Source organism: Azolla caroliniana, unplaced genomic scaffold (assembly GCF_043228905.1).
Source record: "Azolla caroliniana isolate FFs.n. ecotype wild unplaced genomic scaffold, voAzoCaro1.0.p SCAF_48, whole genome shotgun sequence".
In the NCBI taxonomy this organism is placed as follows: domain Eukaryota; kingdom Viridiplantae; phylum Streptophyta; class Polypodiopsida; order Salviniales; family Salviniaceae; genus Azolla; species Azolla caroliniana.
Genome location: NW_028230483.1, coordinates 95,413 through 113,084, shown reverse-complemented (window position 1 = coordinate 113,084; position 17,672 = coordinate 95,413). Strand labels below are relative to the sequence as shown.

General features: G+C 36.0%; 2 protein-coding genes across 2 annotated transcripts; both read left to right on the top strand.

Moving 5' to 3' along the window:
• Window positions 1–3,573: 3,573 nt before the first annotated feature.
• Window positions 3,574–16,981, top strand: LOC147849497 (uncharacterized). The gene is made up of 22 exons (XM_087337475.1): window positions 3,574–4,078; window positions 4,742–5,095; window positions 5,497–5,629; window positions 5,716–5,891; window positions 6,839–6,912; window positions 7,000–7,035; window positions 7,113–7,203; window positions 9,956–10,015; window positions 10,317–10,560; window positions 11,512–11,702; window positions 11,807–11,908; window positions 12,024–12,134; window positions 13,031–13,096; window positions 13,185–13,283; window positions 13,674–13,964; window positions 14,043–14,357; window positions 14,460–14,644; window positions 14,918–15,020; window positions 15,125–15,270; window positions 15,364–15,443; window positions 15,536–15,714; window positions 15,803–16,981. Exons 1-22 carry the CDS (start codon window positions 3,584–3,586, stop codon window positions 15,947–15,949), a joined length of 3,678 nt encoding a protein of 1,225 aa, XP_087193601.1. The 5' UTR covers window positions 3,574–3,583; the 3' UTR covers window positions 15,950–16,981.
• Window positions 8,199–9,575, top strand: LOC147849498 (uncharacterized). The gene is made up of 2 exons (XM_087337470.1): window positions 8,199–8,819; window positions 9,513–9,575. The coding sequence occupies exons 1-2, from the start codon at window positions 8,214–8,216 to the stop codon at window positions 9,573–9,575; spliced, it is 669 nt and encodes a 222-aa protein (XP_087193596.1). The 5' UTR covers window positions 8,199–8,213.
• Window positions 16,982–17,672: the final 691 nt, after the last annotated feature.

Here is a 17,672-nt window from a genome sequence, read left to right as displayed (position 1 = left end):
TCCATATATTGCACCCAATGCGAACAAATTTTTTTGCTTTTATGCGTCTATTGGATCTTTTTAACCAACTTCCCATGCAATTCGATGAAGTCGATATAAGGAACTTTTTTGAACCTTAGGCATGATATTCAACAACCCTTTCCATGGCCATGATCTCAATGGGAAGTGATCCCATCTCAAGGAGTAGATTACGTCCACTCCATAGAGAAGCATCGATGTCACCAATGTGTCAAAAAGTTATTTCTTGATGACCCAACACTTAATATCTCCATGATTGCATGTGTTCTCAAATGCATAATATGTTTCCTTTCCAGCCTTTAAGTGACGTGTAGTACATTCATTCCATCTATGATTTGAAGGAACTTCAAGATGAAGCTTTCCACACAATCAAGTGGTTCATTACAGTACATAATGTATGGTTTACCCTTTTTTTTAGTTATTCACAAGCAAAATCTTTGTTTTAGAGTTGTTGACACTTGATTTAGTATATATGCAAAAAATTTCCAATGCCTTCATAAGCTTTTGTGCATCTCCTAAAGTATTTGCAAAAAGCACTACATCATCCACATATAACAAAAACATAACGACTACATTCCCATAGAGAGAGAGAGAGAGAGAGGGAGAGAGAGAGAGAGAGAGATAAAGAAATATATATTAACGTCTTCTAAGACCAAAATTGGCCCATGAGACAATTGGTTTACAACAAAATGGGGTGTTTACCCAATCATTGAAATAAAAAAATAATGCAATGTCCAAAGCCGAACTCAAATCGGAAACTTCTAGTGTGTGAGACTAGCATGATAACCAACTACACCATCTAGACATATTGATTGATTAATGCCTATATGTGCCAATGATTGATGTATTTGCCTATCGTGTTCAATTTGATGGGTATGAAGCATGGGAAGTATTTGTTGCAAATGTTCAGAAAATAACTAGATATTATAGAATTCACCATACCTTTAGAGGGAGAAAGATTAAGTCTCCTAGTTAATTTGCTTGATAAATGTAACTCATTGTTAATTTGTTGGCCAACAAATGTAGCGTTGATGAGATATCAAGAGGTATTAATTTTTGTGATGCAGGATCATGATCTTATGGCGAAAAATTATCAACATGCTAGACTACATCGTTTAAGATGAGAACTAGAGGATGTTAATTGCCAATCACATAAGTTTTTGCATGACCTTCATGAATCACATGCACGACATAATGTGGTGTGGTTAGAGGACAATGGTATAATGTGTTTCAATCCTCAAAAAATTGTGAAGAAATGCATAGAATATTATACACAATTGTTGGATGTACAAGTATGTATCGATGATAATGTTAAAAATGATAGAGATGTATTTTTTAATGTAGTGGAAAAGCATGTATTACATGATGTGGCACAATCATTAGATGTTGATATTTCAGAGGATGAGGTGGAAAAACACATCATGTCACATATTGTTAATGATAAGTCATAGGTGGGATGGATTAACAAATGAACTCTTTAAGAAATATATAATTAAGTTAAAGGGGCCTTTTGTGGTCTTATTTCAGAAGGTGTGAACATCATGGGAAATGCCTCATTCTTTGAAGATTGGTTTACCGTTTGATCAAGCTTTTGTCAAAGGTTCTTTCTCTGTCTTCCTTTGTTCTGTGAAGGCCTATTTCATTGATGGGGGGGAATGTACAAGATTTTTGCAAAAGTGACGGCCAATAGATTACATAAGGTTTTACGTTCTCTTATTCATAATGCTCAATATGGGTTCTTAGCAAAAAGAGACATTTTATATAATATATGGCAATTGATTATGGAAAGGAGTCTAAACAAGATTTTGTGTTGTTACAATTGTATACCGCGAAAGCCTATGGCAATGTGGATTGGTCATTTATAAATCAGTTAATGTCTCATATGGGTTTTGGTGATTGTATGTCTGAGTTGGTATACACATTACAGAAGCGTTCGGTTTCACATGTGATGTTTAATGGAGGAGTAACACAACCTATTTCTATTCAAAGTTCAATTAGACAAGGATGCCCAATCAGTCCTATACTATTCACTATTGTGACACGTCATACTCTTGTTATGTTACACAATATGGCTATGGAGGAAGAATTTCTCGGACATAGGTTGCTATCCAAGGAAGCCATGTATTGTTCAAGCACTCACAAATGACCATATCATGTTTTTGGCACCTAATCGGGAAAATATTAGTAAGACAAGAGATGTGTGGGAATGTTTTTCAAATGCTTCAGGGTTGAGAATTAATATGCATAAATTTGCCCTCATTTCATGTACAGAACAAGATGTGTTAGGGTTGGGGTGGTCAGGAAGGATAGTACATCGTGGTATGATTTTTTGTCACCTTGATATCTAATTGGGGTGGAAGTTTCTCATGTGAAACTTATTGAGTGGGTATCCAAAAGGTTGGAGAATAAATTCATGTATTGGAGGTCTCAATTCTAGCCTTTTCATGTACGACTTAAGGGGGTCCAATTGATTATGGTCTCACATGGTGTCACACTCAATGCAAATGTTATGGAAAAGAAAAGGGTAAAGTGTCTTGTCGTGGTTAGCATGGGATCATGTTTACACTTTGAAGCATCTTGGTGGGGCATTAATATTGAATTTATATGAGCATATAGTGGCTCATTGATTCATTTTCATTCCATTCATGTTTGAGGGTATGCAACCTTGGACAGAAATGGTGGCATACTTCATAGAGAAGACATGAATTAACCTCGGAAACAAATTCTTAACCTTTAATTTAATCGGATGGCTAGATTGGGTTTGCTAACAGTCAAGGATGCTATGTTGGTGTCACAAAGAAGATTAATGGCCTTGCAAATGTCAAGATCAACATTTCGTATTCCAAAAGATTATACCCATTTTTTTGGGGACAAGCTACAAGAATTACTAACTTCATATGAGCCAATTCTCGATTTAGATGGGAGATTTCAAGAGCTTGATTGGACATACGTTGGAAATAAGAGATTGACAATGATCTCAACAAACGATGCTTATCACCCATTGATTGACAAAAACGGATTCGGAAAGAAAGAGTTATAAAGATATGGGGTATTCGGAAACCCAATTACCTGAACCGGATTGATGCTAAAAGCTAAGGTATTCATTTGATTTGGAGAGTTATGGTTTGGACTTTGGAGCTTATATGATTGCCAATTGGGGATCCATTAAAAGAAAGAAACAATTTCTTCTCTTTTTTTTTGATCTTTTTTCCTTTCTTTTCTTCTGAGACGCTTTCGCCTCAACGGTCATATATCTCTTCTCTATCGACTCGCTCAATCCCAAGTTCTCCCCGAGGATTGCAGAACCTGCTTAATCCAATCCATCTTCAAAAATTAGGGTGCATTCTAACGGGTCAGAATTTATGGTTAATCTAAACCCACCCCAGGGCTTAAGGCTAGTCCAGTCTAGTTTTAGAAAAGTAGGGTTACTCAAATCCATTAAAACTATCAGGGTTAATCCAAACCAATTCAGCTCTTAAGGTTAAATCCAACCCATTTCGGGAAATTAGGGTTTTTCACTCTTCATTCAAAAAGCGCGATGATTTCTAAAGCTCAGCGCAAGAGAATGGAAGAAAACAAAGCAGCAGCTCTTGCTCGTCTCAACACTAAAACGAATTTACAGAATTCAGCCATAAATAAGATCTCTGAAAATCATCTGTCAACGGATATTCCACAGAAACCTTCCTATATGGGGCAACAACCTCATATAAAAATCGCCCACAAACGGTTTCTTGAAGAAAGTAATGTGAAACGGAGTAATATAGAAAATTCCCATCCTTTATTTCCCGCTAATATGCCTTTATCGCATAAAGATTACATAACAGAAGCAGGGAAGAGATATCCTTCGTATAAAAAGATTCAAACAAGATTGAATGATTCCTTCGTTGGCGAACAAGAAGCTGTTCGGAATATTGTTTCAGGTCCAATTATATCTAAATGTGTGAAAATTGCACCGAAAAAGATCGAAATATCTATTGAGCTTTCAGGTTGGGATCGGGTCATTGTTCAGATTCAAGACTTCGATGCTTCGAAAGATTTCTTCGGTTGGCTTTTCAACTTGGTGAGTGAGAAAATCTGACAAAATACGTTTTCTTGGATCAGATCTTTCCAAAGTACGCCATATTTTCTTACTCTTTTTCACCTAACTAATGTCCAGTTTTCTCATATACATAATTTTGAGAATAATTTTTTTAGTCATTTTGTTGTCTCGTACTACATGCATTCCAAGATATGTTTGTCTGATACTTTAGCATTGATAATTTGCTCATTCCTTTTGACATTGTTAATTTTCTCAATTCATTGGAAAATTTCTCGTTTTCACATACAACATACTTTCCAAGTTATGGTTTCTCATTCTTTAGAAAATTGTTACTCTTGGCATTGAAAATTTTCTCAATAAGCAGGGAAATCTACCCAAATTGTTTGTTTCCCAGTACTGTATACTTTCCAAATCACTCCTTTGAACATTTATATTTTTCTCAAGAAGTCAGGAAAACTACCAATTTCTTGTTTTTTGCAAACTGCATACTTTGCAAATGGTAGTTTTTCCTTCCTTTCATATTGTTTTTTATCTCAATATGGAATACATTGTCTTCTCTTACACCATACATTCCAAGTTATGTTTTCACAATATATGAAGGAATTTAGTCCATACCTTGTTTTCCCATACGACATACTTTCCAAGCTAAGTTTTTGTACTCACACAAGGCATTTGTATCAACAGCTAAGTCCCATAGCTGAAGAGAGCACGGAGAACTGTGCCACATATCATATAAAAGATTACAATTCTGTACTTAACATTGTAAAGGACATACCTGGTGTTGTTTTGAATCAATTGCCACAAAGTACCCTGTCAATCATGCAAAAAATGACACGAGTAAATTACTCTCATCAACAATGGATCCCTTTCATGCCAATCCATGTATCAGACACAGTTGTGGATGAGCTGATGCAACAGATACCTTCCAAATTGAGGTCAATATTGCTGCCATTCCAGGTGGAAGGTGTAAAATATGGGTTGAGAAGGGGTGGACGATGCCTCATAGCTGATGAAATGGGTGTTGGAAAAACAATTCAGGTTTGAAGTTTACATTCCAGAATATCATTTTATAAGATTTCATTAATTTGCATTACTAGTTAATTGTCTCCACACACATGTGAATGAGACGAATGTACACATGTACAACAAGGTGTATCATCCTCATAAGAAATAATTAGAAGAAGAAATTATATCTGTACAACTAGAAACACAGATTGTTATCTAGGAAAGCAATAACTTTTTACCCTGTCCCTGCTATGGAATAAAATGGTGCAATGAGCCACATTTATTATTCCAACTATTTCTTCTTGCTGAATACTTTCTTATAGAGAATTGTTTTCTAATATAAACCATTCATTTCCTGTGGGAAATATTAAGCAAGCAATTACATCTTGTATGGGTTCGATAATTGGTAGCTAATATTATCTTGTCCACTTTAGGCAATAGCATTAGCTGCATGCTATGCAAAAGAAGGCTCTATACTTATCACGTGCCCAGCTAGCCTACGATTGATGTGGGCTGAGGAGCTTGAGAGGTGGCTTCCATTTTGGTTGCCTATTGACATCCATCTTGGTAATGATTTTAGCAAAACATAAATTGAGCAGTTATATTTCTACATTCATATTGGAATTTATCTTCTTAAATGTTTGGCGTTGTAGTGTTTGGCCACAAAAACAATCTGGCTGATAATGTGAAGACTCCTAAAGTTGTGGTTATATCCTACACAATGCTGAAAAGATTGAAAAAAAACATGATGAAGCGTAAGTGGGCAATGCTGATAGTAGACGAGTCACACAATTTACGATGTACAAGAAACAAAGTTGAATGTGAGGAGGTATTTATCTGTGTTAAATAGTTTATTCATTTATATTCTCCAATTTCACACAAAATATTTCTATTTTTAATTCAAGTATAGATGTGGCGTGTGTAGAGTCTTTATGTTGAGAATTACTTTCAATTAGTTTGAAGGAATCGAGTTTCAAATTCTGTTCTAGTATGGTACTATGGGTTTCCTAAATTGCTCAATTATACTGATGCCACTTTTTCAAGACTACTTTATTTTTAGATTGTCCTAGGATCATTGGAACATATGTAGCTCAAAATCAAATTTCACATTGTCATTTTCAGAGTAAGAACTTGGAAGTTTATCAATTGTTAGATGGAAGAGGAACTTGGAAACAATAATAGGAAACTTTTGATGAAATGAGATGCCATAAACAGATTTTCTTGGATTGAGGTGGAGGTTCGTAATTTTCTAAAAGACAAGCATTCGCATTTGTAGGCTTAAAATAGCCATTTCTGTGACCTATTTACAGAAGAGCCACTCATTTTTGACAAGTAATAGTGCTGCCACTTATCCTCTGCTCGAGTTTCTCCTATACAGTTTGAAGTTTGTATACATGGATATAATAAAGTATACATGGATATAATAAATGTATTTACATACCGTACATGCATGTATATCCTTACACACTTCATTTCTAGAGAGAACACCTCCTTTACTAATAGAATGTTCGGCGTGTTTCTTATGGTATACAATTTACTATTTCAATCACTTACAAAGAGGGAATATCAATGGCATTAAAAAATTTACCCTCCAAAGTACTATGATAAATAGTTGCATCATAAGAGACAATGGATTCTATAGTAAAAAAGACACAATAATCTCAGTACATGAATACAATCATAGTGAAGAAAATTCTATTTGATAGTGGATGATAAGGAAAACAAGTTTAGCTTTACTATCTAGTTATAGTTTAACCTGGGAAATTTGACATGTAGACGACAACAATTTTGGATATTGCTCAAAACATAAGGCGCATTGTGCTACTCTCAGGCACTCCATCGTTGTCTAGGTATGTGTTTATAATTCACTAGAAAGAAATGGCTCAGTATGATTGAAAGATAAAACATAGCTGATACACATTTATTTACACTTGCAGGCCTTATGATATTTTCCACCAAGTCAATATGCTAAGGTAACATTTCGAATTACTGTGTGTGTACCTTTTGAGGGGATGTAGACACTGATTCTAAAAGTTGTTGCTTCATGTAGTCCTTGTTTACTTGGAAGAAGCAAGTATGACTTTGCTCAAAATTATTGTTTTACACAATCATCAGCAGAAAGTCAGCCTATTTGGACTAAGGTAAATGTGTGTATTGATAATTATGAAGAAATAATGTCAACCGTATACATCTCAAAGGTCTAGTCAGTCATTTTATCTGTTATTTAACATCTATATTAAGTAATAACTGATGATCACATATCTTTTGTTGCTAAACCTCTTTTTTCTTTTAGATTGAAACTATTTTGATCAGGAAAATTACTGTGAATCATATTTGATTTGACAACGAATCTGAATTATCTATGAATTAGTTTTACATGCTATCTGACATTCACACAAAACATTTCATTCTTGCTGTCTGAAACTATGTTGGGAGAAAAGACCAAAGGTGTAGTTTCACGATGAAGTACATGATCTTTAATATTGGCAAGTTTATTTCTTTGATTTGTGGGAGTGGGTGAACATTGAAATGTGTACATAAGTAAGTGGGAAGTATAATAATAGAAATGCCAAGCGTGGATGTTTAATGCATGGAAATATGGATGATTAAGGGATTAAGCACTAATTTAAGAGGATTATATCTAATGAAGAGACTTCAACACTAATGCTGAGGCTAAAAGAAGGAAGATCTTAGTTAAGAGAGTAAACACTAGCTCATTTACTCGCCAATTTTCTGCTTCATATACTTTGTATTAAGATCATAGTGGTAGAAACAAGAGGAAAATCATGTCGCTAAAAATAATAGGAATTAAATCTAATGGAGAGATTTACCTATAATGCTGAGACCAAAATGAGTAAACACTAATTCACTGATTTTCTCAAGCAAGAGGAACAAGAATGGTATAAGCAAGAGGAAATATCATTGTGGTAAAAATAAGAGGGATTAAGAACCAATGCAAGAGGATTAAATCTAATGAAGAGACTCAACACTAATGCTGAGACCAAAATGAGTAAACACTAACTCACCATTTCTCTCGCTCCCTAAACGAAGGTACCCAAGGTTGGCACTTATGTCATCAAAACAACTGGCTGAAAATGGAGACACTCATTGTTGGTATGCTGAAATGCAGCAATGGTTCGAGTCACATGACATGAGTATAAATGCCCTACCACCGTTCCGATATAGCTTGGACTGTCCCCATCTAAATATGACCAAAGTGGAAAAGAATAGAGTGATCCGAATTGATATTATTAACTTGGAAAACAAGATAACATGGATCAGCCCCAAAATACCACTTGGTACAAAGATGGCCCACTATAAGACACACTTCTTACATACATCGGAGGATGGATTTGTCATCAGACCACTTTATATGGACATACATCTATCCTATGCGCTGCGCAGTGTGATGGGGCAGCTGCAAACTTCATCACATTGGCTACAGATAGAGGTAGGCAGATATACACGACTACCTCTAGAAGAGAGAATTTGCCAATTGTGTCATCAAGGAGTGGAATCTGAAGAACACTATGTTTGTCATTGTAGTGTCTTTTATGAAATCAGAGGGAGATACCATTGCCTCTTTAAACAAGGCTTTGGCCCACTACGCAAGGTAATGGAATATGAGGACCAACGATGCCTAGGACTTTTCTGGCTAGAGCTCAAGAGACATCGGGAAAAGTTATTGAAGAATACAACCATACAAGCTCATCCACAAAGAACAATCATAACTTTCTTTAGCCCCATCACTCCTAATGCTAGAAGTCAACCCCGGGATACACAAATGGGCTTCAGACCAGGACATAACAAAGGGGTTACAATTGATCGGGCAATGACAATTTGTCGTTCACGTAGGCCTCGGCCCCATGGACCACGACCTTGACACCCTTGTCATCGACAGATAAAAGCCATTATCTCCTGTCATCGTAGGTGCTTCCCTTGCTTCGGAGACATTTCCATTTTGGATTGACCTATGCTAGAGATCTTTCGAAGACAAAAGCTACAATATACCTAACTTGAGGATCTCACATGTGCCAAAAACCAGATTCCCTCATTTCTTTTCTTTTCATGTTATTTACTTTTATATTTACTGTGTAATATTTATTTTCTTTTGATTTGTTCTCAAAGATGAGACAACACTTAAGATGTAATCTCTTATTTGGTCTTATAGGCCATTTTGGCCTCTTAAAAGACGTTAATATATCTTTCTTTCTTTTTTCTTTCTCATTCATATATGTCTTACGAAGATCATATTCAAGATCACACTTCAAGTACAAAATATTACAATTGCCATAAACTCAAGCAGCGTATAAACTCACATACTGTGACAAATTTCCCTTTGGTATCCTGAAATGTCCATGTGTACAAGACTCAAGTGCACCTTTTTATAACAACAAAGGGTAGGCGGAAGAATTAGTTAAGTATTAGATGTAGAAAATGTTTGGTGGAGATAAATGCGCGCCGTGGAAAGGTGATAGGATTTATCGCTGAGGAAATTGTTGCTGGAATATGACAAACAAGGCAATGCCATGTAGGATTGTTTGATCTTTGTCATGGTGAATGTTAAGGAAAGTAACTGGGGCAAAGCCGGTTCGGATTTAGAAGTTAATGGTATGTTAAATATGGATGTTGGAGAGGAATTATATTTCTTAATGAATACACTCTTGAACAATGAAAGATGATAGCGCATGAAGTTTTTTGTTACTTTGTTTCACTATTAGAAGTTGGGCCAAGAAACTTTTAAATTTTGGTATTTTGTGCCAATTATTCGTTGTTGGTTATGTATTGTGATTTATAGCACTTCTTAATCTCTACAGAATGAGCTCCATGTCATGAACTTTATTTTATAGGAGCAATCTAAATTACAACTACTTTTTTTTTCATTGTTTGCAGGACTTTTCTAAAGGAAAGCGTTTACATGAATTGAACATATTGCTTAAAGAGACAGTCATGGTACTTTGTCCTCAACATTTATTTTTCCAATCCCAAGCTATAGATAATTGGTCTTAATTAGGTTGTAGACTGCTATCTAGAGCCTGTAACCAGTAAATACCATCCAAGTTTTATAGCAAATGTATCAAAATTTTGTGTCAATCTTCATATCAAATTAACAAGAGGCCCACAGAAATGGTATCAGGTTGCAAGTATGTCGGCAAGCACATACTATGATAGCTCTTTTGAGGAATTTGTTTTAATGAATAACATGTAGACTGGTCTTTTTTAAAAGTTAATTGATTTCATTCTTTTATATCAGATAAGAAGATTGAAAGATGATGTGCTCACACAACTTCCTCCTAAGAGAAGACAAGTTATCAGATTGACATTGGAGGCAGCTGATATAATGGAAGCAAAATCACACATTGTAAAGCGTGATTCAGAAGAAGGTGAACTACAGCCATGTGGTTGTGGTTTTTCTTTCAAAGGATGTTGTGATTGTGATGGCGAAGATATCGGTGATGATGTGAATGGTAGTACAACTAATAGCATGGATGATCAGGGTATGGTACATTTATGTTTTTAAAAGAAAAGTCGAGGATTAAATGGCTCTTAAGTATTTTTGTAAATTAGCATAGTGATACGTTGTCATGGGAAATTCCGGCTACAAGGAGAAAAGGGGGCCAGATGTGCGTGAACGGGGAGGTGCATTGATGCACCCAAAATATGTCATTTGTACAATCACGTGTAATTAAGTTAGTGTTAGTTAAGTGTTGACAAATACTAGGTAGGAGTGATTCGATAGGGACTTCAAGGCCACACGAATAGAGAATAATAATAATAACTGATGGAGGGATTCGAGGGGAAATCTCTGTCCAAAAGCGGATGGCTTTATGACTGATGTAACGGCCTCTCCTTGCTCTATAAAAAGTATGTTGCATGCTTGTATGCATTAGGCTATTTGTAGTGTGTGATTATATTAGAATTTGAAGTTAGATATTGTGATGGTGATCTGAACGATAACATCTATGATCACCAAGAGTTAGACAGAATATTAGAAGGTTTTGCAGCTACCTTGAAGCCTAATGAAATTTGAATGCAATGCAGAACTTCAGAAGATGTTTAAGAAGGAACAAACATATTATAGACATGCTTAAAGTGACTCCAGTTCATGTCGTCGAGGGATTGATCTTTAGAAACAGAATTGAACGTTTTTTGCTAGTTGTGTGTGAGTAAGAATTTGCAGATAATGTACATAACTAAGATGGATTAGCAACATAGCAAGAAACCTACTCCAACTTTTACATCATGATGTAGAAACTCACCTAAAACGTTGCTACTGGTGAAAAAATGTTGCTCATCAAGTGGCTTACATCAGCTAGATAGCCCCTCTATTGAATAGTTCAAATCTAATTTCCTGAGATTTAGGAGCCTAGTTTTGAAAAACCAGCTTTTAGCGTAAAAAACTAACCAGGATTTTACATGTTTGTAATTCCCTCTTTGTGTTCATTCAGGGGAATCTAAAAGTTATCGTGCACCTTTAACCTTATCGTATCAAGAGATTGGCCTTGCCAAGTTAAGAGGTGTGCGAGAATGGCTATCAAATCATCCCCTGCTATCTAACCCCGACAACAGGCTTTTGGGACAAGACGTGCCAAAAATGATCATTTTTGCTCATCATATCAAGGTGTTGGATTCCATTCAAGTAAGCAAATTTCTTTAGTTTTTTTTGCTTACCTTCTTTATGTTTTTATTCATCTTAAATGGTTACCCATGTCCTAATCATTGTCTTCCTGGTTTGGGGAAAAGGAAATGGTGCATGGTAAGGGTCTAGAGTATGTGCGAATTGATGGATCTACTATTGCAAGTGATCGACAAAAGGCTGTGGATGCTTTTCAAGCCAAAGACGAGGTATTCCTTTTGGTTGCACTTATTATTTCACTATCATATCTAACATGTGTAAAGTTTTCTGTGCAATTTATATTTCATTGCTTCAGAGTTCTCATCTTAAGTATATATTTTGCAGGTGAGGATTGCGATCATAGGATTAACTGCTGGGGGTGTAGGACTTAATTTCTCATCTGCCCAATCTGTGGTCTTTGCAGAGCTTCCAAAATCAACATCTGACCTACTACAGGTGATAATGAGTGATTGCTGTTTCAATCCAAATTCGTAATATTGTGAGATAAGAGCTATACGAAATTTCATAACTATTTACGATCCTTCTGTGCATCTGCTCATTGTTATTTCGCAAATGCTGAGTCACATGCCAAAGCATTGGTGTAATATTATATTGTATCTGTATTCTATCTTCGTCCAGGTGGAGATCATAGTACCACGATACAAACTAAATAGAATTTTGAGGTTTCTAAATATCTGTGGCCTAGACTTCATGGCACATGTCAGATTTACGTAAAGTAGACAGTTGGCCACAATAGGGCTTCATTTGTGGATGATGAAGACAGTTTCCTCATGAATATGTTAAGCCTGAGTAAGATGAAGACAGTTTCCATGTGAATAGTGGCTCAGGATTTGTTGTCCCGCAATGCTAAATTCTGGTTATAATTTTGAACCTTTGCACAAAACTTGTTCATGATACTACCTATGTTAGCTGTCATTAACGTAATGGGCAGACGCACCAAATACAAATACTACGAGTATTGAAGAAATTGACTGCCAGATATCCAAAGGTAGTAGGATACTTACAAATGGAATAGAAATACTCTACTCAAAGGCCTAAGAGATGCTTGTACGTTTATATAGATGAGATTATACTAGGACAAACTAATGGCATGATACTATCAATTAAATGAGGCATTGAAGGAAATCCTATTATGGCATTGGAAAAGGGTTATAACTTTATATGATCAATCCGACCATTTTAGGTGTCTGGACTGCATAAATGAACATTTAGATTTGGTGTAGTATTCTAAAACATAGATGAACAAAATCTTAAAATGTTGGAATGCCATGTCAGAACTTTGTTGTTTGAACAATTTTCTCATTTTAATCTTCAATCATCTATCATTTCAGGCAGAGGACAGAGCTCATAGATATGGCCAGAGGAATGCAGTCAATATCTACTTCTTTTGTGCCAAGGTAATCCTTTCATTACATACTAGTAAAAGTAATATATATTGTATATTGTGGTTCTTTAATCCTTAAAGATCCCGTTAGTATCACCCAGGATACAACAGATGAGATGCAATGGCAAAGCTTAAGCAAAAGCATGGAGAGAATCTCTACCATGACCAACGGTTCAGAGAATGCCGTCGCTGAAATCAAGGTGCGTGATCATTATTAAGTACTCTAGTTTATTACATTATGCTTTAAATACTAGTATATTCAGTTACAAATATCCAGTGTGGGTTCTCACTCTCTCCGAATCTCAAGCTCCCTCAAAAATAACTTTCCTGCATTGATAAAATATATTCATAAACTTCCGTTGTTTCTATTCCAATTTTTCAAGTGAAAGAAAGAGAAGGTGAAACCAAGTATCCATCTCGTCTGACGTAGACTAGTTATACATCTGTGATTGAGAAACATTCTTTTTTTACTCTTGTTCCTAGTATTCTCCAGCAACTGCGTGTATTCGGAAACAGAGAGAGACGCCAAACAAATCAATAGTTTGCTAGTCTTTTGTATCTTTGATTCAGAATGGTTACCAATTATGCAGGTTGATGCTGTTTTGGATGGCCCATCAAGAGATAATCACAAAGAAGAGATAGGTTTGAACAAGCTGAACCAAGAGAACAGAAGGATAATGGGCATCTCAGAAAGTTTGATTTCACCAGGAACATTTAAATTGCTAGAACCAAGGGTTGTGATAAACTGTGAAAACGAACAGAGTATCAATGAACACTGTGATAATACTGCAATACTCGAACCCTGTGCAAACAAAGTGGCTAGTACACTAGTTCCAGAAGACACAAAATCTAGCATATCTCCTGATCCTCTTATGTTTGAGGTAAATCTTGATTTAATAGATTGGAAATTATCTTTAGTTAAAGTGCATAACAAAATTGTAATTGTTTCTTGTTTCCAGGTTAGTGCAAATACAGGGAGAATCCATCTATATATAAGATCAATGTCAGATGGATACAGACCTACTCCATTGGAGGATAATTTCCTTCCTGAACATCTAGAGACTGCGAAAGGATTGTCCAGCATAAAGCACTGCATTAACCTTCCGATCTGTCTGAAGGAGAATTTGGAGAACTTCAATTTATCAGTATTGTTCACCCAAGAGTGGAATGCTCTTCGGCCAGTCGATAGGAATTGCTTGCTTGGAAGGCCTTTGCAAATACCTCTGGCACTAGAGTTGGAGTGTATTAAGGCCGAAGGTCCTTATCTTAAGGGAGTAAGTAATAAATAAGTACATAGATTATGGTGCTTTGGAAAAATCCCTGCCATTCTGTACTATAGGAACAATATCCTGATTCCTAACTAAACGTATATACAGGGCTTAGTGAAGGGAGGTTCAAAACGCCGCGTTGTACCTGTCAGTGAAATAGATGCTAATCTTCCTGAGGGTGCAACTTGGAAAGAGGTGACATTGCGTCAGCATTCCTTAAAAGAAAGACAAATAAAACAAGCCTGGAGTGCTACCAAAGAACCTCTTTGTAAACTCTGCTTTAATCCATGTTTGTAAGTAAACTAACTCTTAGGATACCATCAACTTGTGATGAATGTATGTAATACTTGTCAAGAAAACATAACATCATGTGTAAGGTTCTTGACCATCTGAAGACATAAAGTTCTTCCGTCAAGGGGCCTTGCAATATCATGTATCCTAAAAACCAATATCCAGAAATATCCAGCAATAGATGGCTCCATACCATAAGGCACTGATTTGATGGCATGTATGATGTTTAATGTGTATTAATTATCTTATCTAGTCTCAGCATTATCTTTGTCCAGGTTAACGTGTTCAAAGGCACCAGAATATTTCGAAGATTTCTTTTGTGATAAGGAATGCTATCAAAATTACCGTCTAAAAACCAGCCAAGCATATCTCCGGCAGGTGTGGAATCTGCACTGTAACTTATTTCAGTAGAATCTGCAACAATACTTTTCATCTCTACAAAATGCATTTTAAAGCAAAAACTAATGGCATCCCCTATGTAGGAATTGTTTGTGTTGGAAAAAGGAGTCTGCACCATCTGTAAGCTAGATTGTCACACCTTGATAAAGAAGATTCGCCCTTTGCCTCGGGAAAAGCGGAGAGAATACGTCTTGCAAAAAGCTCCGGAGTTCAACACTTATACTCGTTTGTAAGCATTTGTAATGTTTTGAGTGTCATTGTGTATATTTAGGAAGATGTAAAGGATTCAATGGAAATATTTTAATACAAGTGCCATTTCCAGACTGGAGAGGTTGGTGTCTGATCCAAAGGAGGGAAATGCATGGCATGCTGATCATATCGTTGCAGTCTTCCAGGGAGGAGGTAATTTCGGTTTTCATGCATGTTTATTATTTCACAATTTATGTTTCGCTCTCAAGAAAAGAGGTTCTTAGAAGGTGATGAAATCAATGCAGGTGAATGCAATCTGCGTAATCTGAGGACACTTTGTGTGATTTGCCATGCCAAAGTTACGGCAGAGCAATCTCAGAAAAGGCGCAAATCATTAGCAAGAGCCAAACAAGGTTTCCAAGTAACCATTGAGAAATTTATAGAAAAATGGTGCGAAAAACGGATGGAAACATTCACATCTAAGGTCAGGCAAGCATTGCAAATTTGCATCAAAAAGTCTTTCAAATTGTTCTCTTTGATGTCTCTAGCTTAAAGACTTTAAATTTCTTCAGGATGGTTGTCTCCCTCCTATAGAAACACAATTGAGTGAAGATGAGACAGATGATGATATTCTTAATATTCAGATAACTGGCAGCGTATACTCTAGAAAGGACAGGACAAGCAAAGAATACAATAACGGAGAAAGTGTTATTTCCTAAGAGAGAAACTTGATTAAGGTGAAGAGGTTCTCCTGTTGTTGTGCTACTTATTTGTCCAGAACACTTCCAATTTGAACCCGGTGTGATCAATAGCTGCAGGAAAGGCTTTGGACACGAGCACATCAATGAAAAAGGAGCAATAAATACTAAGAATTTGGGTGTGCAAAGTCCGTAATGCTAAAAATGGACAACAAGCCTTCCTAAATTCTGTAGATGAATTTTTCATTGGTGGGTTTCAATGAGGTCGATGAAAGTGAGATAGTTGAGGATCACCATCCTGGGAATGTTGGTTAAATATATTGGTTCAAGTCAAGCATATGATAATGCCCTAAAAATGATGAGCAGATCTGCTGAAAGATGTGGTTGAAACCACACACTTGATCAAGACTTGAAAGCACATTATGATGCCCAAAATGGTCTAAATTCTTATGACTGGTCTTCCTGCGAATGTGAGACATTATAAATATGCAGACAGAACCAAGTGCTCCGACAGAGGACTGTGAGAGCTAAACACTTGTATGGAATCCGCAACTGATTGGCAGCTAAACACTTTCGGTCATTAAGAAAACCACACTTGCCTACAGCTCTTGAAGTAATGTACAAATCAAGGACCATTCAAATAATGAGACTGGAAGCGAAATACTTTCTGTCATTAAGAAAACCACACTTGCCTACAGCTCTTGAAGTAATGTACAAAATAGGACCATTCAAATGATGAAGCAATGGTTGACTCTGCTCTAAAAACAAATGACCTTCCAAATGTTTTTTGGTTATTTTACCAGTCAGATACATTGATTCAGATCAATTTCTCTGATTCGTACATATCGTCATTCTTTGTAGAGATTATTTTATCTGCATTACTAGTACATTATATTACTGGTGTACATGGTACAGATTTGTATTAGGGATGCAGCTTTTTTATTGAAAAAAGTCCGTTCATTGATTTTCTTATGAACTCGTACATATCATCAGTCATTATCATTAATCTTTATAATACTTTCGCAAACAAATACAACTAATCAGTTTGATTTCTTTGGTCTCTTAAATTCATACATATCATCGATTCTTTTATCTGCATTAATATTGCATCATATTGCTGGTGGACATGGTACACATTTGTATTAGAGATGCAGCATACACCTGCTTTTTATCATACACATTTGTGTTAGAGATGCATCATACACCATGTTGCAAAAGCAAACCCACCCAATGTCCAAAACAGAAAAATAAGTGACAACCAAGTACAATTAGATTCTATGAGTAGATGTGTTTGTGCCTTCATTGTAAATATGTTCCTGACCATCCTTTTGAATCCACTCCTCGTCATTAAATAACCTATTAAGTATAGCCTCCTATGTGCTAGACATAATGAGTGCTCGAATGAACATATCAGGAGGCAAATCATCATAATATGTTCGCAATGCATTTCACATGGTAGCAACATATATGCGCTTAACACTTTATTTTCCTTGCTTGGCCCTTTTATGTGGCTATGCCAAACATATCCGTAAGCCACTATGAGAATGAAAATTCTGATAGTGAGCAAGCAATTAAGACATTCAGTTGTATTAAGATTGTTACCCTGTGTGAGCACCGGTTATACCTTAACCTTCTAGTCAACATGCACATATTCAAAATGCATGATCATGCACCTGTGCAGCTATAATTTGCAAATAGATATATCATGTAACGATAGTTGCCTTAAAATTAAAGAGTTATTCCC

Bases quoted from the DNA above. Each gene is read 5' to 3' on its own strand.
- LOC147849497 (XM_087337475.1), top strand. From the start codon at position 3,584: ATGGAAGAAAACAAAGCAGCAGCTCTTGCTCGTCTCAACACTAAAACG. The intron at 11,703-11,806 runs GTAAGCAAATTT...TTTGGGGAAAAG, and splicing joins AGGTGTTGGATTCCATTCAA to GAAATGGTGCATGGTAAGGG. The intron at 14,645-14,917 runs GTAAGTAAACTA...ATCTTTGTCCAG, and splicing joins CTCTGCTTTAATCCATGTTT to GTTAACGTGTTCAAAGGCAC.
- LOC147849498 (XM_087337470.1), top strand. From the start codon at position 8,214: ATGAGTATAAATGCCCTACCACCGTTCCGATATAGCTTGGACTGTCCC. The intron at 8,820-9,512 runs GCTAGAAGTCAA...TGTTTGGTGGAG, and splicing joins TTAGCCCCATCACTCCTAAT to ATAAATGCGCGCCGTGGAAA.